Source organism: Vanacampus margaritifer, chromosome 16 (assembly GCF_051991255.1).
Source record: "Vanacampus margaritifer isolate UIUO_Vmar chromosome 16, RoL_Vmar_1.0, whole genome shotgun sequence".
NCBI classification, from domain to species: Eukaryota; Metazoa; Chordata; class Actinopteri; order Syngnathiformes; family Syngnathidae; genus Vanacampus; species Vanacampus margaritifer.
The window spans coordinates 10556646-10569509 of record NC_135447.1 but is presented as its reverse complement, the minus strand read 5'-3'; the positions used below and the strand labels follow the sequence as shown (position 1 = coordinate 10569509).

The following is a 12864-nucleotide window of genomic DNA, read 5'->3' as shown; positions in this document are numbered from 1 at the left end:
CACATTTTTCCACTTACCATCGACTGAAAATGGCGTCACGTGCGCCGAGGGCTAAAATGGAATGACCAATCATGGCTCCGTTTGCTAACGTCACATGATCAAACCCAGAAAACAGATGAGCTGTGATTGGTCATTACCTGAGCTGAGCACATGTGATGTCATTTTCAGTCGACAGCCAGTAGCAAAATGTGCTTTTATTAAATTTATTAATTGTACATAAAAAATAATGAAGCTATCAAATCAATTCTAGACAAAATACCGTTTTATTGCTAAAAATGGCTAAATGAGTGAAGTAACCCTTTTTAAACTGCAGTCAAACATAAACATTGGACCAACACAAATAGAGATCATTTTTGTATCAATGAAACGCTGATAAACATTAAATAAACATCAAAGAATAAAATCTGAAATGTAATACCCAAAAATATATATTAAAAAATGAACAAAAAATGTGAATAGGTGATTTCATACATTTTTCAATGCAAAAAAAATAATAATTAAATGCTTCCACTATTCTCCACAAAGTGTTTCCACTGTCCAATAAAGTTTTTTTTGTGTCTTTTTTAATGCGGTGACAGATTATTCGCTCTTCTTACACTATGTCAACCAACATCCCTTAAACAAATTATTTTCTACTCAGAGCGACTGATTGTCTACTGAATGGCATCAAGATGACCGCACCCTTGGGGAAAGCCCAATGCACACATTGCACAGTGCTGCTCAGGGTCCTATAGTGAGAAGTTCATCGACCTCACTTATCATTTGGCTCCAGGGTGAACCTACTAGATTGCATTTTATTAACCATCACTTTTGGACGCTTGGAGGCAGAATTAATAATAATAATAATAATAAGGAAAGCATCAGCTGACAGTGGAGCTTTAATGCAGCATGCAGCTCCTCATTCACATGCTGAGTGGAGCAGCACAGAAGGAGGAGGAGGAAGAGAAGGGAGGAGGTGTTTTTTCCCTTTCTCTCTTCATCTCGCTCCAGCTCTTCTAATTGTTGGCCAGATCTCTCATGCGCTCTGACTGAGGGACTCCCGTCGCCGGACGAGGGGTGCACATTGAGTGGTTTGCGGCAATTAGGACTAGAGAGACCTTCTGACTGGATGGTGTGAGCTCCATCATCACCACCACCACCACCACCGTCATCATCATCCTCATCCTCCTGAAATGCGTCACTGCGCTCACACACAACAGCGCGGACCTGTCCCTGCACTGACTTTGAAGCCAGGTAAGCCTTTTGTTGATAGCCTGCTAATTAAAAAGGGTGGCGTAACTTGAGCCATAAATTGCAATTCGTTATCTTGACTGTGAAACGGTTGCTTGCTTATTGAGCGGGTGTGTTTTCCGCTCGCCTCCCAATAGGTGAGCGCATGCGCGGCCCGGCTTCCCCGCGTTGAGCGCCCCCCGCCCCCCTACTTTCCCCAGCACACGCAGCACGAAGGCTCCCGCGGGCCGGATGCCACCCCCGAGCTCCGCGTCCTCCCCGGTTCCCCGGTGCCCAAGCCCGGGCGTCAACGGCACATGCGCGGAGCAGCTGAGCGTCGCCTTCCCGCCGCTGTCGTCCACGCTGGCCCTGCTGGTGCTGGTGGCCGTGCTGGCGGGCGTCGTGCTCGTCTCCGTGGCCACCTTCCACTTCCACAAGAGGAGGCTGAGGAAGCGAAAGATCCAGAAAGCGCAGGAGGAGTACGAGCGCGACAGTCACAGGGCGGCGGCGGCGGCGGCGGCGGCGGCGGCAGCGATTGCTGCCGGGCCCGCGAGGCCAAGCATCATTGCGCGCCCGGTGCGGTGCGCGGAGGCGGCGGCGGAGGAGGAGCGCGGAAGCGATCCGGTGGAGCACGGAGGAGCCCCCGCGGACTGCTAAACTCAGGGAACGAGACTGTGGAATAAACAGGAAAAAGCAATAAGGCACAAAGAACTCTCATCCATCTCTGCTGCTGCTGCTTGTCGATGACTCTCATGCAGAACACTGAGCATAGCAGGCCTGTAGGATAGTACACACACGCACACGCGCGCACGCACACACACACTAGAGCAGTGGTTTCCAACCTTTATTGCGTCAAGACTCACACAGTAGTACCTTGAGATGCTAGTTGAATTCGTTTCGAGACAAAACTAGTTTAAAAACGTTCTCGGCCAAGTGGCGTGCAAAGCACAGTGGATGTCCGGGGCCAGCGGGGGTGTGGGGTGTGCGCCTTGGCACGCCACTGTTCCGCACACCACTCTTGCATCAATCTTGTATACTAAAACATTCGTATCCCAATTAATTTCCCCCCAATGAAATAACTGGAAATTAATTCGTTTCAGCCTCCTCTAAAAATAAAAAATTGAACATGTTTTTTTTCCATCTGTAAAACTGCCACTACTACTTGCTCTCCACATAACCTGCAGGCTGCAACCATATAAAGTGAGGGAACAAAACAAAATATATTATATTTCCTTGTTCTTCTTCTGTGGGCCCTGTTAGCAAACCTCCATGGTGCATTATCGCCACCAACTGGTAATGTCCTTCCACTGCAAGAAGATCAACGTAAATTGATGGAGGCCAGATGTCAGGATTTGTAGACATTAAAAAAAAAAAAATGGCTCATATCTCGAAAAACTTGTAAGTCAAGGCACTCGCATCTCAAGGCACTATTTTGTTAGTAAAAACCTCACACATGACCAACAAGTTATTGATTGTTCTGCCTGTGACGATACGTTGCTGGCCAAGATAGATGAAACAAATTATTTGTAGTAAATAAATAATTTTCCTTATGTAGTTGGGAATCAGTGCACGAGAGCATCCCGGGGGTCCATTTGGGGCCGACAGATTGTTTTTAATGACCCTCAACGAATTAACCACCATTTTCTTATTGGGAAAAATATAGCGGAGTTCTTAATTAAACGTCTGCTTCTTATTATAGCTCTGCCTCAAATCGTGAAAAAATGCGAGTAATTGACACCACCCAAATTAAATAAATAATTGCCTCTAACAATTGTGTAAACAATACTACAAACTATGATAAAAATGTGTCAATATAATCTCAAAATCAGCTTACATTAAAAATAAATTGCTTACAAATTGTCTGTCATTCTAGATGCAACATACTTCCTTGACACCAATTACTGTACTTTCTTCTTTGCGTAATTTTTTGGGCATTACAGAAAAGCGGGGGGGGGGGGGGGGGACTTTTCTATTGCAGTACCTGCCCAAACCATGTGGGGGCAGTGTCAAGATTCAACCTGAATACAACATTACCCGTCCAAACATACAATAAGGATGACCAGGCTTTGTTTATGACAAAATTGTATGAAAAACACCTCAATATAAAAATATAAAAGGAGTGTGCCTTCCACGTATTCTTACGCCGCCCATTAAAGTAGTTTGCTGCGCATCGTTGGTAAACTTGAAGTCATACTCAAAGTGTTTACTCTGCATATTTGTCATTCGTCACGAGCCGATTCACCTATTCCGTGCTCAGGGCAAAGAAATAAAAGTAGTGCTTTGCCACCATCTTGGTGCCAATGAACTACGTTGGAGTTGAGGAGTTTCATTCAGAAAAAAAGTAGTGCTTTACTGCTATCTTGGTACCATGGAACTATGTTGGAGTTGAGCTTCATTTAGACAAAAGTACTGCTTTGACACCCTCTTGGTGTCAATGAACAATGTTGAAGTAAGTTGAGTAGTTTCATGTAGACAAAAGTAATGCTTTGCCACCATCTTGGTGCCAATGAACTATGTTGAAGTGAGTTGTGGAGCTTTACTAAGAGAAGTAGTGCCTTGACACTAATATCTGGTATCTTACGGCAACTATAAACCTTTTTTAGGGGTGTCAATTACTCGCAGCGTTAGACTATGGGGTATATGCCACGGAGGAGGCGGGACTTTCGACTGCCTGGTTTTCACACATCAGATTTGTTTCATTTCCCTGCTTGCGACGTGTGGGCCGCTTCCCAGTTCTTGCGCTTCCGCCCTTGTGCCCCTCGGTTGCGCGTTCCCGTCGACGGGTGCGAGTGTGTAGTGTGTCTGTCTCAGAGAGTTGAGACGCCTTGCGCGCTCCCTCCCATCGTTGGGGGAGCGAGTGTTGGAACGCAGCCATTATTGGCCGGAAACCACGCTGATATGTGAAACCCGGAAGTCAGAAGTCCGCGGCATGTACCCTATTGCGGAGGTTCGCTGTACTGGATGAGGGTAGTGATGTTCTGCTGTCTATTTTTGTACAAGCGAGGAGCCGAAACGAGCCGTAAACATGAAACATTCAACAGAACATTCCACAGCAGGAAAATGGGAAGAAGAAAAAAACCTGCTTAACTATTTGCTTCGTCACCTACAAGACAAGCTGAGACATCGGCCCATTTAACCGCTTATCTTAACCCAAACACCAAATTGGTTTTACGGTGACAAACGTCTTCGGATTTGTGCCAGTTTTTTATTTTTATTTTCCCACGCCCGCTCGGGACATTCGCCCGCTTCTGCCTCTCCGACCTCCTCCCTCTCGCTTCTTTCAACTGCGGGGACGTTTAAATTTTAACTCCTCTCCGGGATGTGACACACGATTGTGTTGAATTATTCACACGCGATGACACAACACACACACGTACACGCATACACATGTCGTAATGGCTTCGCTGATCTTCCTTGGCATGTCCTCTCACACACTAGCAGTATGAAGTTTGTTAGACTCTTCTTAATGGATGTTGTGGTGCTGGTAGGCAGTGCAAAAGCTGCACTTAGAGACATGTAGGCTTCTTTGTTTGCCCATCGTAGGATTCCTTCCTTCCTCCAATGAAGTGACTTGAAGTGCTCCAATGTGAGTTCGAGACATCTTAGCTCTAGTTATGCAAAACATTTTTGGCTGTAGTAATGCACATAAGATCTCGTTATGTTTTCATTCTTCAGTGCGTCACATACAGTAGTAGCTAACGTTTAAGTGCTAATATTTGGAGCATTCATATAGCGATTGTGATCCATGAGAAGCTTTCCCTCCAGCAGCAGATTTTCTTTCTTTGTCAACTCTTTCTATAGTAACAACATATGATATTCTAGTGGGCCTATAAATAGAGAGTCATGGATTCACTGTACATGTATGACATCATGAGGAATGTTTTCTGTAATTTGCCTTATACAAGGAATATACTGTATGTAGTGTTTAGAGTTTCTAAATAAATATTGGGGGTAAACAGGTGCAAATTGTGTTGCTGCAATTGTTTGCATTATTTCCGTAATAAAGTGATGGTGTTGCATGATGACGGCTTGTTCACGACAGAGATACAGAAAGGAAAGGTGGTGGGGGGAATCCTTCCTCTACTTTTTAAAATTACCGTTTCGAAAAGTCATGTCTGCTTTTTGGCAAATCTGAAATTTAAGAAAGAATCCAGAGTGGAATTTTTACACCAAAACATGGAAATACAAAAATTACAGCTTCAAACAAATCTGACAACATTTTTGACATCAATACTTTTTAGGGAATTTCTCAAAACTGCAGTGGAATCTTTCAAACAAAACCTATTTTAACATTTTGTACGCTCCTCCCTAAAATCTCAAAGTTGATGAAACTTCATCGCTGCCCTCTAGGAAATTTTAGGGAACTGTTAATTAAAAGAATCCAGAGAGGAATTTGTCCAGCAAAAATGGTTAGAAATTCTTTAATAAAAAAATAAAAAAAATTAGCATTTTGAACCCATCTTGCCACTTTTAATGATATGGTGGTTACATTTCTCTCAAGATTCTTTCAAATTGCAGAAAATTGCAGAAAATTGGAAAGTGCATGATTTTTTCCCCAACATTTTTAAACCACTTGTTACAATATGACGGGAAAAAATCCTTTCTGGATTCTTTCAAATTTCCATTATGGTGAAATTTGCATAAAAGACAAATTTTGATTTCCGGGCAAAATTCTGATGTCATCATTACTTATTAAAAGTAAATGTACTTTTTTATTATTATTTTTTTTTTTACATTTTCCTTTGGTTGTGAGCAATGTTTTTCTTATATAATTTTGTCTTTTTGGTGATTTTCACCACAATGGAAATTTGAAAGAATCCAGAAAGGAATTTTTTCCATCATATTGTAGCAAGTGACTGGAGAATGGTTTAAAAATGTTAAAATTAAATAAATAAATAAATCCCCTTCATCATTATTTATTAAAAGTATATTTACTTATTTTTATAAACATTTTCTTTTGGTTATGAGCAATATTTTTCTTATGTAAAATAAGTACCTTGACTCCAAGGTTTTAGTAGACGCAACTAATAATGGCCTAAATAAACCCAAATTTCAAAAGTAAGGAACACAATTTATGCACAAGGGCTGTAATGCTGCAAAGGGGCGGAACATTTCCAGAATTTTCTGGTAAATTTTGTAGACATTCATGCAAAACAGATACTTTTGCTCTCCTTGCCCACATGCAAGGGCATTACACTACACAAATTGCAGTTTGGGCTCACGACACAAAGCAATACAATCATCTTGCATGTAATCATGTAAATTTCCCATTTACAGCCAAACTTAAATTTTCGACATCCTGCTTTATCCACGTGAATGACAATGGAAAGTTTCCAAATTCCTTTAATTTTGCAAATCGAAAAGGTTAGTGATGTTTTGTTTAATTTCCAAGAATTCCTCCCAGCGTTTGCTTGATATCACCGCTCGGATGCAATTTGACAAATGACCTTCTGTAGGGAGTGCACGCCGGTGCCGACGCCCCCCGTGGAATACAAATCTGATTGGAATGGCGTCCGTCCGCCGTGACATTCCCATCCATCTTTGCCTCTGATTTATTGACTTGAAGGTTACGCGCAGTCTCCGGCTCCCCCTTTTTAAATGGCGCCACGCTGGAGGTCAAAGGAAGCCAATCGGCCTCGAGTTGGCCGGGTACCAGGACGCTATGCAGTCGACTGTCCCTCAGCTAATTCAAAGAGTTGGGAATAAAAGGAGCCAGGATGATGCACAATAACCTCATTGGCATGAGTGCAAGGGAATGAAAACAATTTGTCTCGGCTGTCAATTTGGGAATAAATCAGCAGGGGGATGATTAATGTCGAAATATACTGTATGCCCTTCACATACATGTGCCCGCCATAAACGCTTTAATGACGCAGTAAAAATAGATCACTCTTCTGGAAGAAGAACAAATCCTGGCGAGCGGCGACAGACGGATTTGATTCTAAACACACGTCTCCCCAGATACTTATCTGTATTTACAAGGGCAATTTACAAACAAGCATCTCCTTGGTACTTTTTACACCAAGTGTGGCTGAGAAGTATGAAGGCGGCGGTAAATTATGGATATTAGCTACGGCTTAAGTGACCAGAAATGGATAGAGGAAAGTGACTGGTTAATATGGATGGAGGTCAAGCCAGCCAGGAATAGAAAGAGGGGATGGCGTGATGGGAACGTGGCCGAGAATCGATGAAGGTCAGGAAGGGGAGGAGGTCGTCAAAAGCCAGGAATAAGCCCAGGTTAGCCAGGATCGAAGGAAACGATACTTAGGGGTGAGACCGGGTTCCACTGAACGAATTGAGGTTTTTTTTTGTTTTTTTTAATGGATGAATGTAATAAAAGTTTTACTTTCTAAAAGATAAAAGATTTCTAGTGCCTAAGAACTGATAAACCTCCTAAGAAATGGATGGAATTCAGTGACCATGACAAATACGAATGTCCATGTATGGAGGACAAAAACTGCCAAAATTAAAAATAAAGGACCAAATAAAAAAATAAAAGTGAAAATAAAAACAGATATAAAAAATATAATTCGAAAATTAAATTAAACAAATATATATAAATGAAAAAAAAAAAAAAAAAATATATATATATATATATATATATACACATTTGTATTAAATTTTTAAATTATATTTTTATATTCATTTTTATTTTCACTTTTAGTCATTTATTTATTTAGTCATTTATTTATTTAGTCATTTATTCATTTGTGGCAGTTTTGGTCTCATACTGCTACGACGAAATGTCATTCAAATGAGGGGGCGGTCCTAAGCGTGTCTCGGGTTGGACTCCGCCGTTGCAAACTGCCTTTCAATGGTCGAGTGAGCGGCTCGGCGAACAAGGAAGTCTCGCCGGCTTGCATTGGAGAACTCCAGCAATGGACGACTATCGTGTCCATTGTCACCACAACTTGCGACAAATGGATATTAAAAAAAAAAATTAAATACAAATTTATTTATGTATATATATATATATATATATATGTTGTTGTTTTTATTTCCATTTATCTATTTTTTTTTAAATTTAATTTTCAAATTATATTTTTTTATATCCGTTTTTATTTTCACTTTTAGTCAGTTATTTATTTTGAATTTTGGCAGTTTTGGTCCTCCATATCCATGGAGCAGATGGAGGTCAATGATCGCGGAATGTTAAGAGGAAGGTTACTAGAGATGAATGAAGCTAAGCAAAGGTCAGAGTGACGGAGACCAAGGTTGGACGTCAGTGCCGATGAAAAAAATATGGCAGTAATAACGGAGGCGATCAAGCGCTATCGAGTGGACGATCATGGAATATATTACGGAAATGAAAACGGGTGATTAGGATTGGATGGTTTAGCGAGTCGGATCGAATGGAGGTCCGCCACTGAGAAATGGCGGGCGATGACAGAATAGAATCAAAGTCGAAGAATAGATATACAGTAAAGGTGACGTATAAGAAATGGAGACAAAGTCAGAGTGGTTTGAATGATGATCACATTCAATCAAAAATAAAGCAGACACTGCCTGCAGTCTTAATATTATTAAGCAGATTTTCATGTGGAATAGCCTACATTTCACATGTAGCCTCATTTCATCCTTTTTCAGTCCTTTGGCGTCCCAGGAGACGTGAGATACATTTGGCAACAGGAGCTGATTGGCCAGGCACTGGGTTGATTCCTCTGAGGCTTTAGGTATATTTTTTAATCTAGATCAATGTTGCATGGGTTCAGACTTTCATTAAAAGCAGAACTCTCTCTCGCAATGAAGCACAAACTGCTTCTTTGTGTTATTATTATTACTATTATTATTTTTTCTCCCAGTAAGGCCTTGAAAAAGCCACACAGTAAATTCTGTAAATTTGACTATTTAGAGTAAATTGGAAGCGAGTAAAATAAATTGGAAAAAAAAAGGTTGTGAGTTCGTTCCTAAACCCTTGAGTGACTTAAATATTTTTTCCAGTTCTTTATTTTACTCTCTTCCAATTGTAAATATTACTCTAAAACTGAGTCTATTTGGTCCCACTGTAAATAGAGTCAAATTTACTCTATAGAATTTACTGTGCAGTTATCGGGATTGAGCATTTCACACAATGTTTGTTCTATAATCCAAAATATAATTTAGTAAAATAAACTACTGACGTGTACTTTAACTCATTTGCTCCCCAAAACGTATAAATATGTGCTATTTGAAATGTGTCCCAAAGACATATTTATACGTTAAATTTTTTTAAAATAAAAAATAATTTATGCTAGCAGCTAGAGCATAAAAGCCTCAACTGCAAAGAACGGTTGAAGAAATGGTAGTTATTACATAAACGGCCAGCAGGTGGCATCAGAGCATAGAAAATGAACCAGAGCCATGTTGAAAAAGAAAAACCTCAGTTACTCAGAATTTTAAATAGATTTGTGAATAATAATGAAACTTAGCTATATTCTAATGCTGATTACTGCAAAACGGAAACAGATAGAAATAAACTTTTTTTTCCTGATGAAAGAAGAGACGCTAATCTTTCTTTTGAGAGCAATACAACACGATATTCTGTGGGCCTTACAAAATCAGTCAAAATCCATGAAATATTGGGTTAATTAATATTCTTTTACTATAGTCAAGTGAAAAAGCTGGCGAGGGCAGTCATAGCGCCACCTGCAGTAGTGGAGGCCAACATATTTCAAGTCTGAGCGGAACAATACTGTTGAAAGGCCGCGCTGGAAGACAAATAGGACAATAAACACTTATCAGATGTCCTTGTAAAAGAGCGCAGCATCCAAGCGGGAACACTTCATAAGGCCAAGGCATGAATTCAGATGCGGCCCCCGTCTCTTACCGCTATTTAACTTTGCCACCATTGTTCCTCTGGGCCGCATTAGCAGATTGCTTCCCGAATGTTGCTCAGGGGGACACGGAGGACGGTGTTGGGCTGCCTCCTCCTCCTCACATCCTCCAGCTCCTGACAGGGTTTGTCTGATGATTTGTCACCTCGGCTGTCGACTCGTTACAACAGGCCCTTTTTCAGCCAAGCGCCATCTGAAGGAAAGAAACACTTGGAAGGAATAACAAGTGGGCCTCCAATACTGGATGAGCAAAGCACATTTAGTGCAGTGCTACCTTGGCCCATGAGTGACCCAATTTAAGTAAAAACATTTGAGTTACAAGTGCTAGCTAAGGTGGCAGCAAACTCCACAAGTAGCAGTTTGGCTGATAATGAATGATTCTTCATAAGAGGCAAAGTGCCATTTATTGCGAAACCCAGTTGAAGTTCACATTTAAAAAAATTAAGACAATTAGAGATGATGTATTTAACCAAATATATACTTAACGACAATCTGCTAGCTTAATGCTAACACACTTTGTAAAACAGCATAAACGGGCTAAACTAGCATCGATGACATAGCAACACTGTATATTTATAATACAATAAAAACAATACCATAAATTTATATTTTAACACAAGTGGTTGCAGATCGAGCATACAACAATACTCACAGTCGACCCCAGCATACTTGCGCTTCGCCACCCGCGGATCTGCAAATCCACCGGACTCACTTACGGGGGCTGCCATTTTGATATGTTTTCATGATGGCATGAATGTGGTGAGTCACAATTCCGGACCACTTTATTTACTAAGAAAAGTACATAGTTAATAAATATTTTTGGCAATTCATAAATTTTTACTGACATGTTTGGTTCTCGCTACACTTTTTAACCAACCGGGTTAACATAAAAGTAACACAAATTGGGTGAAACAGCTAAGAGAGGGCTAGGTTTATATGGAGTCAGCATTGTGTCGAGAATTTAACCAGGGTATTTTTTTTGTTAAATACACAACAACCCAATTATTATTTTTTGGGGTACAAATGTTGGGCCACATTTGGGTTGTTTGGTCCTAAAAATTGACCCAAGTTAGCAGGTGGGTCAAATTTTTGACCAAGCAGTTTTAAGGGTGTATGTGTTGTGGTTAAAAATAATGCATATTTTTATTACCAATATTTTCTAAAAATTGGTTCGGAAGAAGAATATGACACTTTTTTTTTTTATCTCATTTGATGTATTCAAATATTAAACCCAACTTTAAAACAATCTGCTCAAAATCCACAGCTACTCAGCAAGTGGGTCAGCAAATCAAGCTTGCATTTTTAGTGTGTATAAGAAAATGGATGGATAAAATGCAGGAAGGTCACATTTGGTCATCTCCAAGTGGGATATTTCCGAATTCCTGGCAGTCCCAAACGCACCATGCAACACGGAAAGTGTCACACGCTTATCAGGTTGTTTCCTAAATGTCCATCAAGATGTGACTTCGCCTCACTTGAGCCACTTGAAGTGGATCCAAACAAGAGCTTGAGCATGGGATCAGAACGCGGGCCCAAATGAGCTCGGTGATGGATGAGGCGGCTGCCCGCGTGACAAGTCTGCTGGATTTATGGCAACAAGGCCTCACTCTGTGTACACTCATCCATTGTTGGGAGCACTATATCAGCTTTGTGACAGCCAAATTAGGCTTTGGCGTGATTGCTCCCCTTTTTGTTTGTTTGTCGAGATAAAGCGGCACAACGTCAAACCCCGCGTGGAGATCATTTTTCACAAAGTTACATAAGATCCTTTTCGCCACTTGGCCGACTTTGGCGAGTGCACATGTTTTCTTTTTAGATAAGACATTATGTGTTTTCAGGACCAACTACATTTTTTGTTTTTGATAAAGACCACATGAACAGATAAATGACATTTAGACGAAATGAGCATAGGGGCTTAAATGTCAAATATACTCCAGAACTCTAGGGGGAGCCCTGGGGAACAAAGTTATAATTTTTGCATTCTACAACAGAAATGATCAGTGCTTAACATTTTCAAGGACATACAGTACAAGTTCATTAAAATTTAACATATTGTCAGAATATCAACAAAGTAATGCTAAAATGCTTGTTAATTTTTTTCTTTTTTTAGCTTATGTAGATTCACAGCCATCCAGGTAATTGTAATCTGCAACAGTTGAAGGGAGGAAATTCAATAATTTTTGTTTGTTGAATTTGTTGTCGTCCCTTCTCCCACCCACCCCACCAGTTTCAAGAAAATGTTCAAAAATAACTTGGGCAATTATGCTAATTATGCTAGGATTTGCTAATTGATATTCAATGTGAGCAATTGCCACATTTGTATTTTTTATTTTTTTTTAAAAAGTGTAATCATTTCAAAAGTAAAAAAAAAAAAAAATCAAAATAGTTAAGCAAACAATCAATTAAAATAAATACTATTGGGATGGATTACCATGACCTGAAAATCTACACAGACAAAGAAAGAACAATATTGGCAAGCATCGTTTTTTTAATTGATATTTTGACAGTACAGCAAGTTAAAAATGACTTAAGCAATTACTGCTATTAAGCTAACGATGTGCTCAATCCATTATCTGTGAAACTCAGTGACATCGTATCTCAGTATTCACACTATTCTCCCCATTTCTGCTTCTTGCTTTCTTCTAAAGACAGCTTATTATCTCCCAACGTGTGCCATATGAAAGCAAACCTATTATTATTCTTATTATGCAGACTGCCAACATCAAACGGCTTCAAACGCAAACGTGTTGCCGCTTCAGTGTTGCTTCTTCTTGTTGTTGTTTTCAATCTCACATTTCTAATTAATGTTGCATAACAACACAAAAGGTTGAGAAGTGGGTGC

General features: G+C 40.2%; 1 protein-coding gene across 1 annotated transcript; it reads left to right on the top strand.

Annotated features, from left to right (window-relative positions):
• Positions 1 to 916: 916 nt before the first annotated feature.
• On the top strand, positions 917 to 3148 carry LOC144035795 (uncharacterized). The gene is made up of 2 exons (XM_077545733.1): positions 917 to 1233; positions 1368 to 3148. Exon 2 carries the CDS (start codon positions 1462 to 1464, stop codon positions 1864 to 1866), a length of 405 nt encoding a protein of 134 aa, XP_077401859.1. The 5' UTR covers positions 917 to 1233; positions 1368 to 1461; the 3' UTR covers positions 1867 to 3148.
• The last annotated feature ends 9716 nt before the right edge of the window (positions 3149 to 12864 follow it).

Excerpts from the sequence above, each read along its gene's own strand:
- LOC144035795 (XM_077545733.1), top strand. The coding sequence starts at position 1,462 with ATGCCACCCCCGAGCTCCGCGTCCTCCCCGGTTCCCCGGTGCCCAAGC.